At 37.3% G+C, this 22495-nt stretch overlaps 1 protein-coding gene across 1 annotated transcript in view; it reads left to right on the forward strand.

Moving 5' to 3' along the window:
• Nucleotides 1–17456, forward strand: part of DZANK1 (double zinc ribbon and ankyrin repeat domains 1) — a 148996-nt gene extending 131540 nt beyond the window's left edge. Inside the window, 3 exon segments of the mRNA XM_074209374.1 lie at nucleotides 15292–15366; nucleotides 16924–17057; nucleotides 17060–17456. Of these exon segments, the coding sequence (XP_074065475.1) occupies nucleotides 15292–15366; nucleotides 16924–17057; nucleotides 17060–17088 (238 nt within the window). The 3' untranslated portion in view covers nucleotides 17089–17456.
• The last annotated feature ends 5039 nt before the right edge of the window (nucleotides 17457–22495 follow it).

Consider the following 22495-nt stretch of genomic DNA (forward strand, 5'->3'; position numbering starts at 1 on the left):
ATGGCATCCTTCCAGAACAAAGGACAAATGCCATTATCACCACAATGCAAAACAACCCTCCAGCATACCATGCTACCTCTCTGTATTAAAAGGTTATTTTCTTTAATCTTCCAAAACTGGGTAAAGAAAAATAATGGACTATATTTACCTATTTTCCTTAGAACTCATTAAATGAATATTAAAACAATAAAATTGTCCTTAGTTTAAATTTTAACTTGTTAGTTTATACTATTTTATCAGGTAATACCTGAAAGATGAAGAGAATATTCCTAAGATTTTATTAAGTTTTTTTTTTATTTAGACATGTGATTTCACTGATAGAAGAATTTCTTGTGAGTTAACCCCCTCTTTTAATTCAGGTCAGCCCTTGCTTATAATTATAGCTTAAAAGAGTTAGACTCTTAAGAGATTACCTGATCTCACAGCTCTTATGCATCATTAAGATTTTCATTGTTCATCCTTTTTTAACATCCCTACATGCCTTTGGGCATCTGTCTCCCATTTTTGATACTGATTTAAGCAGATCAGTAAACAAAGTGGTCCCATATTTCTGGGAATCTTGTTTGATTTAACATGTACATGGAAGATCCATTGTTAATGTGTTAATGGAGAGGTGTTAAGGCTTGTTTTGCTTCACCAAATGTTTGTAATCAACAAACAATAAATAGAGATTTTATCTTCACTGTACTATTCAGTCATTTGGATATGATGCTATTATCTACTAAAGGAAAACAGCTGTAAAAGTCTACCTGTATCCTCCTTGTAGTTTCATTGAGGAAATCCTAGAATAGGAATCAAAATTTTTAATTAATTAGAAGAAAATAAAAGTGAGACAGATATAGCATACATTTAAAACAATTCCAATCTAACCTATTTGAACAAACTGGCAGGAAGGAGAAATGAGTAAAGGAAAGGACTTATGATGAAAAATGCTATCCATCTCAGAGTTTTTTTTGTCTGTATTTTCTTTCACAACATGACTACACACACACACACACACACATATATATATAGCCTATATGGAATTCTTGCTTTCTCAATATGGAGGAAGGAAGGAAGAGAATTTGGAACTGAAAAGTTTTAAAATAAATGCTATAATTATTGTTACATGTATCTGGGGAAAAATAAAATATTAAACACTGAAAAAACTAAAACATAGACAATTGGAGAAATAATAGACCAAATCAGAATAATAAAAATGATAATTCCCCCCCCCCCGTAAGGAAAGAAAAAGAAAATCAATGCCTGAATACTTTAAAATGGTATCATTTCCAGTATGGATTCATTTTATTTGTATTTGGTCATTATCGCATAATGGGCCAAGGAGTTGTCTTGGATTATTATATTGCTGAGAATAGTTAAATCATTCACAGTTGATTATCTTACAATATTTCCTCTTGCTTCATACACAATCTCTTTAACTTTGCATTAGATCATATAATCTTTCCAGGTTTTTCTGAGAGCATTTTATTGAATTATTAGCAAATTATTAAAATAATTTGTTACTAGAATGGAAATTTCTTAGTGTTGTGGCTAGCTACTCTTGTGAAATGACTCCTAAATAGCATCTCCATTTTATAAAATGTTTCCCTGGTGTAAATGAAACTACCCCAGTTGCTAAGATCATAAATAACTTTATGTTATTCTTTTCTTAGTATTCAAATTTATTTTAACCTCTTTTCCAGAATTATTTTTTTCTGTGTGTATTTTAACTATTTCTATTAAAAAAAAAATCTATATGAGCAAAATCTACCAGTGTAGTGCAAAGAAAATTGTTTCTGTATCCAGAGGACCATGATTCAGATCTCATCTGTGACACCTGCTATTTGTGTGGCCTTGGGCAAGTTACTACTCCGGGCCTGTTTTCTTAACTATATCTAAATTGTAGAAATTGGATGAGAGGGTCTCTGAAGTCCTTTCCAGCTGTAGATAGATGGTCTTACTACATTATTTTATCAAATATCAGAATTTCTTCCCTGTTGTTGAAGATTTATTTTACAAATAATTGTCTCAAATGTTGTTAAATTCTTTTGACAGTTTATGAGGGCTAATCACTGAAGGGTTATTAGTAACATTTTTTATATTGGGCTTAGTAATATATTTTTGTAATAGATCATTCTGGTGTGACAGCATTATTAGCTCTATTGGCCTAATATATAATATAATCTATTATTGAAAGAAGCCTCCTGACAAAAGAATTTTGCAGAAGCACTTTTTTTCATTGGTCCTAAAATATAAAAGTTCCCCAATTGATGTTTGGTATACCAGGTTCTCCAATTTTCCACATTTGCTTTAACTCCAGAGTCAGAGCCACATATTTATTTCTGTATAAGAATTTTTAATGTTTCTTCTAAGTAGAATACATTACAATAATTACAATTATTTGTATCATATATAACTTTTATCATTTTTATTACTATTATATCACTGTTATTGGTATGATTTAGATCACATTTAGATGGAATAAAATGGAACAAGTGGCCTGTCCCTAAACAAAATAGAAGATTATCTCTCTTGGTATCCAGTGTCTCCATGAAAGCAGATTAAATAAATGAATTAATTAATGTGTAGATAAATTAATAAATAATAAAGTACATCAAATCTCATTCTCTCCAATATTACAGAATTTTGGACATTGTAAATGTTATTTATGATTTATTTGACTGTTTCTCCTTTTGAGATAATGGTTACTTACAAATAAATATTTGCATTGAATTCTTCTTTCACCGACCCACCTGCCAGGCAGAGGGAGGTAAGCACAACCCAGGTTACTGATACAAGTTGGATTTTCCATTGAATAATTTGGTAGACTGCAGACTGCCTGCTTGGAATATTCCAAGGTTTTGTGTTCATGTCAGAATGAATTTATCTGCACCTGAAAGAAACTGCTAAGGAAAAATATATGACCACCAGTGAACATGAAATCATTTGATAGCAGCCTGCATATTTATTGAATCATAGGTTCCTCTAAAAAAAGGAAAGCAGGCTCAAGACTGTTAGCTGAACTACTAATTGAAAAGGTATCAGGGAGAAGTTAACATTTGCATAAGTCTCAGTTCTCAAATTTAACAAATCAAGTATACTAACAGTTGTGTCTCTCAAGCTTCCTCTCTGTTCTTTCTCACATTCTTTTGTTTAATTGGAGAATTTTTTCTCTTAATTGACATAGTTTACTAGAAAAGAAAATGTTCCTGCCTGAATCCACCATGATTTTTAGATTCTGAAGATAAAGTTTTGGTTGGTTCTCTTACTGGGCATCAGCCTCCTGTGCTGGCTATAAATTAGAGGCTTATTTCTTTCTTTGTATCCCCACTGCCTACTTAGTATTTTGTATATATCCTTATGGTCTTAATAAATATGCACTGAATCGAGGCTCCATTAAATATTAGAGACTCTCTAAAGGACTTGAGGGCCTTCCTCAGTCATCAGATTCCAAAGTGAAAATATGAGCCAGGATACTGTTATGCCATGTTGTAGTTGAAGAGTATTGCGTGAAATGAAAAGGCACAAGAAGGAAGTGTGGTACAAAGTCCTTAGTGACAGAATTTACATTTCAGATGGCTTATAATATTCCCATTGAGAGTCGCACAGCAAATAAGGCATACATAAATCTAATCACCAGTGCAACCCATATTGTATAGAGAAGACTTAAAGTAGACTGTGAAGGGATTATAAAGATAATGAAAACTATAGCTCTGCCTTCATTTAACTTTCAATCTACTGAAAGAAATCAATTTATGCATTATCAGCCCAAATGAGGGAAATATAAACATATATAGTGTTACAGGAGGTCTAAGTAATCAGGAAGCTGACAAAGATGGCTTGAATGACTAAAATAAATAGGATGATGCTGGGAGGCAATAATTTTAAAAATTAAGTTTTAAAGAAAAGAGAGTTTTGTGACTAATAACAAGGTAAAAGCATTCCAGCTTGACTAAATGATTTATATAATAGTTTAGAGACTGGAGTAAAATATGGGAAAAGACAAGCAGTTTTACTTGGCAGTTCATATCTTAGAATGGAAATAGAGAATGAATTATAATAGCAGGTAAAGAAAATTGAATTATTAGATAGTATGTGTGTGTGTGATAATAGTATAGCAAAATAGCTACTGATAGACATTCTTAAAAATAATAGTAATAATACCCCTGGAATCTCCAGTGGATAAGGTAAATGAGTAAGTGAAAAGAGCTGTTTGAATCATAACTCCTACAGTATGTCTAAAGATAAGTCACTCAACTTTGTTATTCCTTCCATTCCCATCACATTTTGTAAAAATGTTAAGGCTGAAAAGACACCTTCCTAAAGGTACCAACTCATAATCTAAAAGTAAAAATAAACAGAAATGCTTGAAATCAAATACAGAGGATTACAAAGAAAACCAAACACATTGAAATATAGTATAATTAGCAAAAAAAAAATTTTGCATGTAAAATATGTTTTATTGTTCTTTAAAAGGGTTCAGAGTTTGTTTGGAATCAGGCTGCACACCTCTCAATCAGTCCAACATCTCTCTTTCCATGTCAAATTGGCTTCAGCTAGCAATACTTCATTAAATTCAAAAGAAAAACTTTTTAATTTCACAAAAAAAAAATCCAGTTCTGAGAATAGTTAACATTAGTCTGTAGTTCAAAACAAAAAGAAAAAAATTTTTAAACAAGTTCACAAGTTTACTTAACCTAAGTGAAACTTAAATTCGCAGGTTAAGAACCTCAATTTTTCAGAAGGCAGTTGAGACCCCAGAAAGGGGAAATGATTTGTTGGTCATAAAGGAAAGATCATCGACCAGTGATTGAGGCTGAGGCTGAGCGCAGGCAGAATCAGATGGAGCCAAATAGGAACAGCTTCAAGAAAAGCCTGGCCAACCCTTTATCACAGGAGAAATGGGGGCCCAGAATTAATGTCAGAGAGGGAACTAGAACCTGTGTCCTGACTCTTACTTTAGGCATTTTTTCAGCCAAGTTAATGAAATTTAGACTTTTCGGCTGGGACTTGGCTGTCCTAGAACAGGAGCCTCTAATTTCATAGTTGGGGGTAAGCAGCCAAGGGTCACCGAGCTCGCTCTGCATCCTCTGGGAAGCAGCAGAGTTGGAAAGTGAGAGAAGAAAGCATAATGTCCCTCTGGCCACATGAAGTGCCCTGGGTTGTTGTAAGAATTAAATCTCTGTAACATACACACACACACACACACACACACACACACACACACACACACACACACACTGCCTGTCATATAATGGGTGCTTAATCTATTTCTCTTCCCTTTTATCCCACCCTCAGAGGTCCCTGAAACCTCCTAGACCAGAGCAAGTTCTCTCTACCCACACCAAGGTGTCCCTATGAGAAGGCCTGGCCCCTAAGAGGCAGGAAAGTGGGTGCTGATAAATTGATCCACTACACTGTCTCCATCTCAATGAAACTATCTCTCAATATGCCCTGAGAGTGGTGAATCAGTGCAGCTCTTAGCCTCTCCAGATGCTGCAGCGCTACTGGTTTTTGCCGCTGCAGGGTTCAGAGGCTAGGGTTGGACCCCACTTTTTCTAGGCCAGGCCAGAACTTGGGTCCTGGTATGTTCCAAGTTCCCACCAGGTGAATCCTGAGAACTAAAGTTAGACTCCAGTATTTTTCCAGGACTCTGGAATGAGAGTCCTGGTCTAAACTAAAACCAGTTCTTAGCATCGAGGCGGTGACTCTACCAGATACAGCTCTGAACCTATCACCTCCACCAAGGCCAGCCTCCTTAGCAATCTATATTTTTTTTTGGAAGTTTTGAATTTTACAATTTTTTCCCTCCCTCCCGCAAAAGAAAGCAATCTGAAATAAGTTCTATATTTATAACCATGCAAAACATAGATCAACAGGGCCCCTCTCCTTAGAAAAGTACAAGTGCTACAAGATACATTTTAAATTTGGTGTCCTATGATAAATTTGAGAAGAGGACAGGTTGAATTTTGGTTCCTACCTACACCTTAGGTTGATGAAAACCAGAAGTCTCATTTGCTTGAGAGAAATCTTTTCATGGAACAGATTGTCCCAAGGATGTGTTGATCTCTGTCCCCAAGAGCAGATCACATGAATTTTAAATTCATCCATCCCCTTTGCCTCTGGCCCTCATCATATATACTAAGATAGCTCAGAGTTCATTTAGAGTTCGCTTTGTTCTGTTGGGAGCTAAAAATCTGCAGAGAATTTTTCCACCTTTGGGACTAACAAACCCCTAACACATTGACCTTGAGCACACAGAGTGAAATTATTCTCTATAGTTAACAGTCATTTATGGGTGCCATGCGTTTCCTTCTAGGCTACAGTTTCCTCTTCATGTAAACAGAATTTCTCCAGTATCTTAAGTAATAGTGTTGGTAGTTACTGATAAATTAATCAGTGAATTAAGTTGTAGAAGCTCTTAGCTTGATCATAGTAGAAGAAAGACTTCAGATACTATGAGGAAAGTGAATTTTCATTATAAAGAAGGAAATTCCCAGAAACTTTGGTGATAATGCAGTTTTTAAAAAATTTCACTCAAGGGTCGTAGCTAGGTGGCGCAGTGGTTAGAGCACCAGCCCTGAAGTCAGGAGGACCTGAGTTCAAAGCCAGCCTCAGACACTTAATAATCACCTAGCTGTGTGGCCTTGGGCAAGTCACTTAACCTCATTGCCTTGCAAAAACCTAAAAAAAATTTCACTCAAGACAGAAACCCCTTAATTGAAAAATGTTCCCAGATTAGAGTTGCAGCAAATGAGAATATTCAAAATGCTTACTATCACTCGTGGTTCAGATAGGACAAAAAAAATTATCATTTGCTAATAGGATAATAAAAGACTGATTTGGCATTATGGAAAGCACCATCATAAAACACAGTCATAAAATTTAGAGCTAGAAAGGGCCTTAGAAACTATTAAGTCCAACTTCCTCATTGTATAGGCCTTGAGATACGACAATTAAATTTTTGCAGCACACCCCTTCATAAGCTACTCTGAAAAGTCACAGACATTTTTGCTGCCTAGCACATTTGTGATCACCTTGCTAATCTTGAATTTCCTTCAGCAAAGCATAAGGGAAAAGTAGCTAGCCATTATCTCTCCTTGCCATCAAGAGCCTTAATTGGAATCTGCAGAAGGACCAGGTCTCTCATTTACTTCAATGATAACTTAAGAGATCTTGTAATCTCACCAATATGGGTACATCCTGTTAAGACGAATCTTAAGCTAATTCCCTCATCCTGTGTGACTTTTGTTCATGTTTTAACATAAATCCTCCACAAAGGGTCCTCCTAACATACTAGGGCCTTACATTGTATAAATGATTGACATTTTGAAATTCTTAGACTATCCATGAGATGAGGTTTTTTTTTAATCTCTCTTTATCCAAACTACTTGTGGTAGAATATTGGCTTATTCATGACAGTATGAAAATGGCTTAACAATAATCCCGAATATAAGGTGCCAGATGCATCTGAATATATTATCACTTATTTTATTGCATGTAATTACAGAGTAGAAAATAAAAATTAGAGGCACTTGGCTTCCATTGCCACTAACCAAAGGAGTCCAAGTATCTCAGCATCTCATGACCTGAGTTTCATTAACTGTAAAATGAGTGAGGTAGAATAACTGATTTCCATGATTCATTCCAGTTCAAAACTCTGTGCTTTAATCTTAAGACAATTCTACCTAACTTTGGTAAGATGCATGTTTTGGATGAAAGATTGAAATATGAATTAATCCAAACTTTTCTCCCTAGTAAGTTTCATAATTCAACAAATAATGGTCTGGAATGGGGACATCTGGCGTAGGCCCCAATATCTGGAAAAAACCAACTCAAATTCTCAAGGGTTACTAATTTTTTATTTAAGGCAATGGGGTTAAGTGATTTGCCCAAAGTCAAACAGCTAGGTAATTATTAAGTGTCTGAGGCTGAATTTGAACTCAGGTCCTCTTGACTCCAAGGCTAGTACTTTATCCATTGCAACACATAGTTGTTCCTCAAAGATTATTTTTTATCCATGTTTTTCATGACTGAAAAGTTTGCAGCCTCCCTACAAATGTTACTAGATATAAAGTTCCTCCCATACCACAGTGATGATAGACTTGATACTATTGAGCATCCTTTGGAAGGATCTTCCTACCAATGCTGTATGTTTTTATCATGTGCCCATCCTGACAGATGAAAAGGAATGATTTAATATTTAATGTATGATTAAAATTTCATTCCTTCTCTTCTTTCCATGTTCCAGAAAAGGAATATGCTCCATGATGTAGTAATAAAGGATATTTATAAGAATAAGATGTTTTTTAAAATTTATTTTTATTAAAGATATTATTTGAGTTTTATAATTTTCCCCCAATCTTGCTTCCCTCCCCCCCCCCCACAGAAATAAAAATAAGATGTTATAGGAAAGTTAATAAGAGGATCAGGAATGGTGGTCCACAGTTGATTTGCCCCAAGGATAACCAGTTATGTGCCTCTTACAATAAGCTGTGAGCCCGGAGTTCCAGAATCGGGAATATAATGGAAGGGTCATTGAATTTAGAGACTGAAGGGACTTTAGAGAGCACTGAGTGGTTTTACAGTGAAGCAACTGAAAAGATTAAGTATCTTTCCTAAGGTCACATCAGTAGTTTCCTAAGATGGAATTGAAATTTTAGGTCCAACAAGGGAAGGGAAGGGGAGATTGAAAGGAAGGTTTGCAGTTGGAAGCAACATGGAGATCCCAGGATCAGCCCAGGAAAAGGGTTATGTCAGGTTAGATCTCATAGTGTCTGCCTACCATGACTGTCATAGGAAAAAGTACTCTGTAGTCAACCTCACCAATAAAGGCCAAGACATTCATCATAAGAGACTGTTGGATTTGTTTTGATCACATCAACTGAAAGAGAAGATAGTCAAAGGTCACAAAGAATGTCTGAACAGGGGGCGGCTAGGTGGAGGAGTGGATAAAAAGCATCGGCCCTGGAGTCAGGAGTACCCAGGTTCAAATACGGTCTGACACTTAATAATTACCTAGCTGTGTGGCCTTGGGCAAACCACTTAACCCCGCTTGCCTTGCAAAACCCTAAAAAGAAACCAAAAAACAAACAAACAAACAAAAAGAATGTCTGAACAGTTCTTCAAGGCTAAATATTGATGTCTCCAATGGATCATTGATGTTCCTCTAAAAATAAAAAGGGGATTGGGAAAGAGTGGAACTCTTAACCATCTACTGGCCTGGAGCACAGAGCCCATCGAAAGGTCCTGCCATGCTCTTGGGTCACGGGAAGGAGAGGCACATGGTGTGGCTATACTGGAAGCTGTTGCAGACACCTAAATCACTGTACCGTTTTAACCATCTAGGTAAGCCCCTATAGTTGCAGTAGGGATAAGGTTAAGGATTCCAACAACAGGAGAAGGTTCATATGGGTCAATCAATAAGCATTTATTAAATACTATACATGTTTGAATTACTGAATTTCAACCTGAAATTCTGGGGAAGTCAGGACTTCCCAGAGCCTTGTATAGGAGGGTCTCAACGATAAAAGAAAGCAACTATTTCTTACATGTGGGATGCCCAAGAGAAGACTATTCTTAGGAATTGCCTTCATGGCATGTGACTTCCATATTATGAATGAAGCAGCACAGAAAATGGATGGTAAAAGGGGAAAGTTCCAGGATGACTGAAATGCCTGCTATTTTACCAAACTAAAGTGACTAGAACCCAAAATTTGTTCTCATAAGGACAGTATGTTAACAGTCCTAATGACATCGATTGGCTTATCCTAGAGTTGATCATTAAGAAAGGATGACTAGAGGATGTCTAGGTGGCGCAGTGGATAGAGCAGTGGCTCTGGAGTCAGGAGTACCTGAGTTCAAATTTGACCTCAGACAATAATTACCTAGCTGTGTGGCCTTGGGCAAGCCACTTAGCCCCATTGCATTTCATTGCATTAAAAAAAAAAAGATGACTAGGACTCTGGGGAGTAGCCAAAGAGAAACCAAGAAGAAATAAAGCCTGTGTCCTACAACTGTATAAAGCTGAGGTTTCCAAACATTGGGTACCCATCAGTAAAAAAAAAAAAAAGATTGTATCCATATACATATTGATGTATTTATAAATTATATAATTTTCTAATATGCCAATAATTTTTAAAAATTAAAATGATGCTAGGAGAGTTTATTCATTAGGGGAGTGATGTGGTCAGAACTGTTCTTTTGGAAAATCCTTTTGACTGTTGCAGGAAAGATGGATTAGAGTGGGAGAATATAACAAAGCTACTGCAGCAGTTCAGACAAGTGGTGATGGTTGTATGAGTGCAGAGAAGGGGAAATATGTGAGAGGTGTTGAGAGGAACAAACTGGATGTGTGGGAGCAAGGGTAGTGATGCCTCTGACAGAAATAGGGAAGTTAGGAAAAACGTAGGTTGGGAGAAAATGTAATGTGATCTTCTATACAGATTTCAGTCACCATACCTGCTTATGCTGGGCTACTCTGTCCACAGAAATGAAAAGGGAGGCAGAGGAGAATGGACAGAGTCCATTGCCCTGGAGCCTAGATTCTGGATGCCTGCCCTAGAATTGGGTCCTGGAAAGGAACAGGCTTATAGTTTGCATATGTTGGAAAGAAGTGTTGCCTTCATATCTGCTTACCTAAGTCACTGTTAGGTTTTGTTTTTTTGTTTTTAGGTTTTTGCAAGGCAGTGGGGTTAAGTGGCTTGCCCAAGGCCACACAGGTAATTTTTAAGTGTCTGAGGTCAGATTTGAACTCAAGTCCTCCTGACTCCAGGGCCAGTGCTCTATCCACTGTGCCGCCTAGCTGCCCCCACTGTTAGGTTTTAATCCTGCAGTGGGCTCCACTTGGGTGTGGAAAGAGTTAAATTGTTCCAGGAGGCCAGTGGAAAGAATAAGCATGTATTAACTATTAGTCAAACATATATACAAGTACAGTCCCAAAAGGAGCTCAAGAAGATGAAAAAGAGGTCATGAGGTTTTCTTTGAGACAAAGACCATGAGTGACCAACAGAAATACGTTCCCATCCTCCAAGTGGTGAGCACCAAGGCATAGCCCTCAGAGGTATGGCTGGACCCCATTAGGAGGCCACTGTCATAGAAGACCACAACTAGCCATTATGACCTAAAGGTAGCTTTTTTTTTAAACCCTTTGTATGTTTCCCTATAGTGTGTTTAATAGTAACAGCCTTTTAAAGTACCTAAAATAAGGACAGATGATTTCTCAGAGACAGCGAGTCTTTCATCCTTTCCTACAAACCAGACCAGTATATCATTTAGTGACAAAAGCACTGAAGTGGGTTCCAATCCTAGCTATGCTAGGGTTGGGCAAGTCACTTGACCTCCATAGTCCTTAGAAAGTATCTGATCCAATCACTTCATTTTACCAACAGGAAAAATGATACCCCTTCCAGCTCTGTGTTTCCATCAAGTGATAAGGGACATAGCTTTAGAGAAGAAAAGGGGTAAGAACCAAAAACCAAAAAACAGTACCCACTGGCTAGAGTTCTCTAGTACAAGAAAAGAGTGGAAACACATAAGGACATTGCTTAAAAGAAGCCCTACCTATCCTGTAAAAACTTAACACACTTCTGTTAATATCCTTCAAAGGGAGGTGTCCTTTTCTTTTGTGATGATTTTCTTTTCCCATTTTTTTCTCTCATTCATACACACACACACACACACACACACACACACACACACACACACACATCCACATAAACATCATTGCATCTTGAGGGGCTGGAAGTGAGGGTAAAGTGATATAGTTTTCTATTATTTTATTTAGATTCTTATTTGTCTATAATCTGGTATCTTTTAGATATAGCAATTTCTTTTGAGACATTTTTAACAGTCATCTTTCAGGATCTGTGGACTTGTTAATTGGTTTAGCTGATCTAGAGTAACCTTTCAGATACTTTCAATAAATTGAAAGTCTTATCTGATCCCCCAAGTTTTATTTTTAATTTTTTTATATCAAAGAGAATGAATAAATCATTTATTTTATACATAGCAGACACATTTTACAAGTGGTTATTGACTGCAGTGGAATTATCCTGACACCCATTGACTTTGGGCAACAATATCATCAGAAGAATGGATGCAATACCAGTTGATTCCCTGGGAAATATTAGATAAGTTTAGTCAAAAAGCTGTTGTCAGGATGGTTGTGTTGTTTCTCTATCAACATATTTTGCCTTCACATTTTCATGTCCTTCATTTCATTGACCATTATGGTGGTCATATCTTTCCCTTACCTATAGAACATGAAAAATTGATAGACCATTGTATAGGCAGTTCTAGGTTAAAATTATACAAAAATGTTATATATCCCTAGGCAAGTTGACCCACAAATTTTTGGGTTTTTTTTTTTTTAGGTTTTTGCACAGCAAATGGGGTTAAGTGGCTTGCCCAAGGCCACACAGCTAGGTAATTATTAAGTGTCTGATTATTAAGTGATTTGAACCCAGGTACTCCTGACTCCAAGGCTTGGTGCTTTATCCATTTCGCCACCTAGCCGCCCCTCCCCCAAGTTTTAAATAGAGACCATACTCTATTCAAATTTCCCCATATTACCCCTCATTCTTCCTAATCCCATATTAGTATGTTACACCTGAAAAAATCAAAGAAGGCTTGTGGTAATAGCACTGAGGCTTTCCCAGAAAGCCTCAGGAAGGCAACTGGTCCATTAGGCACCATTTTGGACTGGAACCTACAGATCACAATGGCTTGATGGAAATTCCTTAGTGTAGTTAAGAGGAGTAGATAAAGCTAAAAGAAAAGGAAAAAAACTGGAACTTTAAAACAAATATGTACTTAACTTGCCATTCACAACAAACTTATGTAGGAAAAACAGCATAAATGGAGAATATAAAGAGATGGAGCATTATGCAGTTCCCACTGCCTAAGGACATTTTGGTGTCATTGTTCCTATTTAGCCTTCTGATTGATTTCCAGAGTCCTGTCCTGATTCATTTTAATCCTAAATATATCAACCAAGCCTTATTCTCGCAATAAATCAATCCTACATGATAAATTCTCACATAAAACATGTAAATTGTTTTGCCTGTGGCTGATCAGCAAATCAAACTGGATTCAATCAGTCAGTAAACATTTATTAATCACCTACAGTATACCAGGCACTGTTCTAGAGATACAAAAAAGAAAAGTCCCTGCTCCCAAGGACTTCATAGTCTAAAGAGAGATATAACTGTTGTATACAGGATAAATTGGAAATAATCAACAGAAGAAAGGCACTAGAATTAAGGGAGATTGGGAAATGCTTCCTGTAGAATGTTAACTTTTGGCCAGGACTTGAAGGAAATCAGAGGAGCTGGGAGGTGAAAATGAGGAGGGCCATTACAGGCATGGAGGACTGCCAGTAAAAGTGCCTCAAGTTGGGAAAGGGAGTATCATGTTCAAGGAATGGCAAGGAGGCAAATCACCAGATCACAGAGTATGGGTGCCAGGGGAGTGTAAGGTGTAAGAAGACTGGAAAATGTGAGGGCAGGCACAGGTTATAAATGAATTCCAAAAAAGAGGATTTTATGTTTAATCCTTGAGAAGATAAGGAACCACTGGAGTTTACTGAGTAAGGTAAGCTACATGGTCAGATCTGCGCTTTTGAAAGTTGAATGGATGATGGACTTGAGGCAGGCCTCAACCATCAGGCTATTGATGAAGGTCTGTACCAATGTCTGTACCAAGAGCAGTGGCAGGAGAAGAGAAGAGAGCATATGTAATACTGTTAGGAATAATAAGTAATTATAAAGAACTCTAGCAGGTATCACAAGTGGTCTCTATGAACTCCAAGTATTATATGTGTAGTACCAGTGTGATACATCATTAGCTAAAAACAGATTCCTTGTACCTATAGCAGGAACATGAGCCTCCAGTGGTTTGTAGGGCAAAGCTGATCACATTCCAGAGTCATTCTAGAGTGCTGGTATCATCCTTCCTCATCTCTTTCCTTTCAGAGATCTATGCAGAAGGAATTTACAATATGATAGGAAGTAGAAAGGAAAATGGAAAGGGAGGGTAAACATTCAAGAGGCCTTTCTGCACCTTCTCCCATCTCCTCAGTCAGTAAACATTTATTAATCACCTACAGTATACCAGGCACAGTTTTAGAGATACAAAGAGAAGTCCCTGCTCCCAAGGAGTTCATAGTCTAATGGAAGATATAACATGTTGTATACAGGATAAACTGGAAATAACAGAAGAAAGGCACTAGACCTAAAGACCTACTGGGAAGTGCTGACACTAGAGGAAAGAAAAACGTGGATCCACTCATTGTAACTCAGGTTGAAAAACGAAATCTGTGGTAAAGTAGAGCTGTGTTATTTTACTTGAATAAAAGAAGATTCCTGCCCTCACTTAAAAGCATCTTTTGGCCACATTGCAGGTTGAGATTCTAGTATAATCATTTTTTGGTCCAGCTGCTAAGGGACTGACACCATTTCCCAAGGAACAAGAAACCAAGCAAAACTGAGGACAACAACATGGAGAGAAAGAGAGAACAAGATAGATCCATAATTTCTGATGGCAATATGAAGCAGGGATAGCAGAGCTGGAGGGGAGGAAAACCTAGCCAATGACTATGCCAGTGAAAAATAGCAGAAAATAGGCCCTTTCCCCTCACTAGGAACCTCACCTAGTCTATTATAAATTAAAGATGCCATACAAGTCACTGAGGGAAAACAGTGACTTCTTTGGACTCTTGCTTTCCTTTTCCCTAATGGGGGCCCACTTAGGGTGCTTTATACATCACAAGAACAGTACAAGTGCCAAGAGGAAGGAAGAGGTGGAGGCCTACCAAAAAGAGAAAGGAATTTTGATGAACACAAATGTGTTTTCTTTATTGTATCTACGTTTTGAAACCTTGTGAATATAAGTACTTGTAGGAGAGATTTGGAGTGGGTGCTCTCTATTGAAGTTCCCATATTTCTCAAAACATGTGTATAGAGATTCACATAGGTATACATGTATGTATGTATGTGCACTTCATATTAGGAAGATGTATTTGACACAAGGGTCATATATATTTATTCATATTAATATTTATAAGACTTCTCTTTCTTTCTGCAACTTAAACTCATCCATCTTCTCAGCCTCTCTAAAAAGGAGAAAACTGATGTGATCTTCCACAATTAGTGAGTATGTCCTTGGTGGATTTGAGGTAGAGTCCATGTTGGTTCTTAGCATTATTTGGTAGCTCCCCACTAGAGACCATCCTCGACTTATAACATCTGCTCCTGATGATTCCACTGCCTTAATGAGGAATAAAACAGACTTTTCTCCTCCTCCAAACAGGCTCAGAAACACAGCTCTTCATGAAGCATGTCTGCTGGGACCAGAAGGAAAAAAATGCATAGTAGCCTTACTGAGGTGAGTTCATTGGTTCCTGAGTGAATCAGATATTGAGAAGAGAGAAGTGAAATGTGAGCAGAGTGAATAATCCTCTGCAAAGGGGACTTAGAAGAATGATTCAGGATACTGAAAAGCCAGCCCTATAGAAAGAACTAGAAGAGCTGTATCTTGCCTTTCAAGTCAATGTAACTCTGAACTGGTGAATGAAGGACTTTCAAAGGCACAATGAAAGCATCGCCCTTTTGGTGGTCATTTTCTTTTCTTTCTTTCTTTTTTTTAGAAAGATTTTATTTAATTTGAATTTTACAGTTTTTCCCCTAATCTTGCTTCCCTCCCCCCACCCCCCCCCCAGAAGGCAGTCTGTTAGTCCTTACAATTGTTTCCATGGTATACATTGATCTAAGTTGAATGTGATGAGAGAGAAATCATATCCTTAAGGAAGAAAATAAAGTATAAGAGATAGCAAAATTATATAAAAGATAATGGGTTTTTTTTTAAAATTAAAGATAATAGTCCTTGGTCTTCATTCAAACTCCAGAATTCTTTCTCTAGACACAGATGGTATTCTCCTTTGCAGATATCCCAAAATTGTCCCTGATTGTTGCCCTGATGGAATGAGCAAGTCCATCAAGGTTGATCATCACCCCCATGTTGCTGTTAGGGTGTACAGTGTTTCTCTGGTTCTGCTCATCTCACTCAGCATCAGGTCATGTAAATCCTTCCATGCTTCCCTGAATTCCCATGAGGGGATATTTCTATAAAATATACAATTCTAAATCTTGGACAATATTTCCTATTACATCTAAACAACATATACGAGTATATCAAAAATGAACACAGGAGGGATGGGAATTCAGGGAAGTCCAGAAGAATTTCCATGAGCTGATGCTGAGCGAGATGAGCAGAACAAGAGAAACACTGTACACCCTAACAGCTACATGGGGTTGATGATCAACCTTGATGGACTTGCTCATTCCATCAGGGCAACAATCAGGGATAATTTGGGGCTGTCTGCGATGGAGAATACCATCTGTGTCTAGAGAAAGAATTGTGGAGTTTGAACGAAGACCAAAGACCTTCAATTTAGGAAAAAAAAACAACCTGTTATCTTATGTAATTTTGCTATGTCTTATACTTTATTTTTCTTCCTTAAGGATATGATTTCTCTCTCATCACATTCAACTTAAATCAATGTATACCATGGAAAAAAATGTAAAGACTGATAGACTGCCTTCTGTGGGGGGGGGCAGTGGGGGGAGGAAATCAAGAATAGGGGGGGAAATTGTAAAGCTCAAAATAAATAAAATCTTTTAAAAAAGAGAATGATATCACCTCAAAATGAAGTATAAAATGCATAGCTCTGATGCTTTTCTTTATTGACCAAATGTACATATATTTCTTGTGCCAGATAAAATCATTATCTCCATATGAAAGCCAGATGGCACAAGGATCAGTTAGCCTGAGCTCTATGGTATATTATATATATATATACATATATATATATACATATATATATATAAATGACTAGATACACTTTTCCCAAACCACTTCCATTTTCATGTATTTTATTTGCAGATACAATGCAGATATTCAAAAGAAAAATAAAGAAGGGCAGTCAGCATATGATTTGGCTCTGAAGACAGGGAATGATGACATCATCTCACTGTTTGTTGCAAAACTTAGCCAAGGAATCCTGTACCATCATAACCAATCAAGAACCTCAGTCTAGAAGACTTTTGACCTGAAATTTCTTTACTCCTAAATGCCTCTTTCTCTTTATTTAAAGAAAACTTCTAACAATGCCACATTATCAATTTATTTTTTTTTTTTGATTTAGGGATTAAGGAGGTTTCAGTTTAGCCAGTTAGGATGCTGTTTATGAGAATTATTAAATGAAAATTGAACAGTATACAGGATCATTCCTTATTTACTCCACATTGTGATTATTATATATCTATACTTGCTAATAAACCATTGAAATTTTTTCTGTTATGATACCTATAAAAAATTTCTGTGTCAGATATTTTTATTTAATCTTTGGTCCAACAATTATGTTTGAATAAATTATCATGCAGCCATATGCAACTTTGTTTTGTTTTTAGATAATTCAATTTGTGTGTGATCAAACAGTTCAGGGAGTTCCCTCCAACATCGCCAAATGGAATCTACTTTTGATTTTCTGTAGTTTGATGACTAGGATAGGGTGAAAGGTAGGGATATGGAGAGTAAGTACTCAGGTCCTTCCCTGATGATTCTCCCAGAAAACCTCAGAAAAGGAAGTAATTCAATGGTCTCCATCTGGGACAATAGTTTGATGGAAATCTCTAGGAGAATTAATAGCAAATAACACCAAAAGAAAAAGGAGGAAGGATGAGTATATTCCTAATCAGAAGCACCTGCCTTTAAAGTACATGGCTATAGGGGTGGCTAGGTGGCGCAATGGATAGAGCATGGGCCCTGGAGTCAGGAGGACCTGAGTTCAAATTCGAAACCTCAGACACTTAATAATTACCTAGCTGTGTGGCCTTGGGCAAGCCATTTAACCCCACTGCCTTGCTAAAACTAAAAAACAAAAACAAAAACAAAACAACCCTTAAAGTACATGGCTTTCATCTTCATTTACAGTCACCTATCTACATCTTAAACTTCCTATCACTTAGACCCAGCTCCAAGATCTTGGTTCTGAAATTTTCTCTGGCAAGTCTCCTGCTCTTTTACTTCTCCCAGTCCTTCTCTCCTGCTATATTTGCTCTTGCTTAGATCCCTCATTCTCTCCCTATTCTCTTAATAGATCACCTTCATTCTGATTTCACTCATCACCCTACCAAGCCTGAAATCCATGCCAGTTCACCTCAGTACACATCACCACTCTAGAATCCTTCAACCCTTTCCATTGGTCATTACCATTCAATAAATTCTTAGTCCTTGACAACACCTATATGATAGGACCAGGATTCCTCATTTCACTACCACAGGAATTAAATTTCCCCTAAAAAGCAACAAAAATATCATTGGAACTTGATTGTCCCTGGTCTCCTTTGACACAGTTTCCTGATGACCTATGAATTCAAAAAGTTCCACCCAGATGGACGCAGGGCCCTCTACCTTGTTGAATTTCTGAAGACCATTCAAATTACCAAATATGCTTTTCCAAATGAAGGCGGGGGGGGGGGGGGGGGGGGGGGGAGCTACATCCTGAGAAACTGCCGCTGTACCCTATTGCTATTGTATCCTTTCTGTATTGGGGCAAAATGGGCCTCCTTTTGTTAACTGTCCAGCTAGTTATAAGTAACTCATTTAGTCCCCTTTTTATTCTTTCCTTGGCTATGGATGGCATTTTCCATCATGAGTCTTTTGGAATTGTCTTAGATCATTGTATTGCTAAGAAAAGTGAAATCATTCAAGATGATCATCGCACAATGTTGCTATTAGTGTGTGTGTATAAAGTTCTGATTCTGCTCACTTCACTCAGCATCAGCTCATAGAAGTCTTTCCAGGTTTTTCTGAAATCTGCCTGCTCATCATCTCTTACAGAACAGTGGTGTTTCATCACATTCATATACTACAACTTGTTCAGCCGTTCTGCAGTTAATGGACATCCCCTCCATTTCCAGTGCTACCCCAAAGCAAAAAAAACTGCTGATACAAAATAATCTTTTTTATTAAAGATATTATTTAACAATTATCCCCCATCTTACTCCCCCCCCCCACAGAAAGCAATCTGTCAGTCTTTACTTTGTTTCCATGTTGTACATTGATCCAAACTGAGTGTGATGAGAGAGAAATCACATCCTTAAGGAAAAGACAAAAAGTCTAAGAGATAACAAGATCAGACAATAAGATATCTGGGTTTTTTTCCCCTAAATTAAAGGAAATAGTCCTTGTACTTTGTTCAAACTCCACAGCTCCTTATCTGGATACAGATGGTACTCTCCTTTGCAGACAGCCCAAAATTGTCCCTGATTGTCGCACTGATGGAATGAGCAAGTCCTTCAAGGTTGAACTTCACCCCCATGTTGCTGTTAGGGTGTACAGTGTTTTTCTGGTCCTGCTCATCTCACTCAGCATCAGTTCATGCAAATCCCTCCAGGCTTCCATGAAATCCTATCCCTCCTGGTTTCTAATAGAACAATAGTCTTCTATGACATACATATACCACAGTTCGCTAAGCCATTCCCCAATTGAAGGACATTTACTTGATTTCCAATTCTTTGCCACCACAAGCAGGGCTGCTAAAAATATTTTTGTACAAGTGATGTTTTTACCCTTTTTCATCATCTCTTCAGGGTATAGACCCAGTAGTGGTATTGCTAGGTCAAAGGGTACGCTCATTTTTGTTGCCCTTTGGGCGTAGTTCCAAATTTCTCTCCAGAAATGTTGGATGAGTTCACAGCTCCACTAACAGTGTAATAGTGTCCCAGATTTCCCACAACTCTTCCAACATTGATCATTGCCCTTTCTGGTCATATTGGCCAATCTGAGAGGTGTGAGGTGGTACCTCAGAGAAACTTTAATTTGCATTTCTCTAATTAATGACTTAGAACAATACAAAATAATCTTAAAAGGAAGGATGGTGACAGGATGGGGAGAAGGCAAGGCAAAGCTTCTTGAAGTAAGTAGGATGTGAGCTGTCTTGAAGGAAGCAAGGTAGTTACCTCTTGAAGTTTCCATTGTCTCACCACCTACTCATTTCTCAGCCTTTTACAGTGTTTTCTATTCCTATTTTACTGAAATTGCTCTCAAAGTTTAACATTAACCTCATAGTTAACAAATTCAATTACTTTTTTCCCAATCTTCATCCTCCTTGATCTACCTCAGGCTTTCCCCATCTCACCTGAACTATTAAAATAGCATCCTAACTGGTTCCCCTGACTCTAGTTGTTCCCCTCTACAAGCCATCCTTCCGGTGGTGGCAAAATAGTATCTTCCTAGGGCACAGGCCTAGTGGCTAATAACTGTTTATTGAACTGAATTTTTTACTGATTATCAGGGAAATCTGCATATACAACTAAATGATTTGTTCAGAAAATTTCTGAATTCTTCACAATGTTCTGATTTAAAGCACTAAGTTATATTTTATTACTTTCAAACTAAGGCTGAAATTGACTTTTTTAAAATGTGAACTTTGAAATAATTGTAATTTGCATAATATTTGCATATGTTGAGTGATTCACCAATGGTAAGACAGGTTTTCCTAGAGGACTAGAAAATGACATTGTAAGATGCGTTCTGCATAAATTCAATCATTTAGGTGGCATGTTCTGAAGACTGGTGCAGATTTAGAGGCAGTTCCATTCCAAATGTTCATATGAACTATTTGTGCCTCACCTGTGGTAGAGCCTTTCAACTTGTATGGATTTGATTAAGCACAGTCAGACACACTGTACATTGACTCTGACATAAGGATGTTATTTTGGTCAACAGCTAATCTGACACCTGAGGTGTACACAGAAGTATACAAGGACTTTGGGGAATATATAAGAATTAAAAGGCATGGTTCTTGGCTGTCCACACTGATCTATGCGTCCATAAGAGTTTAAGACTAATAATTAATTAATGCAGTTAGGGAGAGGCATACAGATTTCCCTTCTGCTCTCTTTAAAAATAGGCTCAGTCTAGGCATCTAATATAATTTTATATTAGATAATATAAATGACAAGTAGCAGAGTGTATTCTCCAGTACTGGTTGGAGACCATGTCAGACCATATCAAGTGACCTAAAAAAGAAATAGGGGAGATAATAAAAATTCGTATTTATATAGTACTGTGTTTGTGTGTGTGTGTGTGTGTGTGTGTGTGTGTGTGTGTGTGTGTGTGTGTGTGAGAGAGAGAGAGAGAGAGAGAGAGAGAGATCTCATTTAATTCCCCAAAAAACTGTGACGTAGGTAAAAGAAGGAATCAAGAGGCAGCTAGGTGGTGCGGGGGATAGAGAGTCAGGTCTGAAGTCAAGAAGACTCATCATCGGTTCAAATATGACCTCAGATATTTATTAGTTGTGCAACCCTTCCTGGGCAAGTCATTTCACCCAATTTGCCAATTTGCCTCAGTTTCCTCAACTGTAAAAAGGAGTTGTAGAAGGAAATGGCAAACCTCTCCAATTAACCCGAAATGGCATCACAGAGTCAGACATGACTGAAATGACTGAACAACAATAAGATAGATAATCTGCCTTTCCTTCTTCACCCTGTGGTTTTTTAATTAGCTGATCACCAAGCCAGAAATGCTCTCTCTCCTCCCTTTGGTCTCCTAACTTTCTCAATTTCCTTTAGGACTTATTTCTTTTCCAGAGTTTTCCTCTTAAATCACCTTCCAACCACATTTATTCATATATATATATATATATGTATATATGTTATATTTTATATACATATATTTATATATATACATATATATTTTTTTGTATGTAGGTATGTTGTTATTGGTATGCTGCATCTTCCATTAGAATGTATCTTCCTTGGTACCACCAGCACTTTGTATCAGGTGGGACACATAAAAAGCACTGAATAAATGTTTGTTGACTAATAGCTGACTTCTTGTTCATTCTTCATTCTTATCAGTTGTGTCTGACTCTTCATAACCCCATTTTAGGATTTTCTTGGTAGACACTGGAGTAGTTTGCCATGTCCATCTTCAGCTCATTTTATAGATGAAACTGAGGCAAACAGGGCCAAGTGACATATCCAAGGTCATACAGCTAGTAAGTTTCAGAGGGCAGATTCGAACTCATGAAGATGAGTTTTCCTGCCTTCATCCCCAGCCCTCCATTCACTGTGAGACACGTAATAAATGCTAGTTGATTTGATGATTTAACAGAAGACCAGTACTACAAAGATGAAATTACTTGCCTAAGCAAATGGCAAATGATGCTGGCAAAGCACTTAATAGCTAATGTAGCATTGTACATATTAGCTTACATTTATATAGCAATTCAAAGCTTCCAGAAATGTTTACATATTAATCATTTGACTATATCATCACAGTTAATCCTCTATTTTTATACTCATTTTTAATTTTATTATTTTTTCTTTTAATATTTTTCCATTTACATGTAAAGATAGTTTTTGACATTCATTTTTTTGGAGGATTTTGAGTTTCACATTTTTCTCCCTCTTTCCCTGCCCTTCTTTCCCCCCTTCCCCGGGACAGC

This window comes from Macrotis lagotis, chromosome 1 (genome assembly GCF_037893015.1).
Source record: "Macrotis lagotis isolate mMagLag1 chromosome 1, bilby.v1.9.chrom.fasta, whole genome shotgun sequence".
Classification (NCBI taxonomy): domain Eukaryota; kingdom Metazoa; phylum Chordata; class Mammalia; order Peramelemorphia; family Peramelidae; genus Macrotis; species Macrotis lagotis.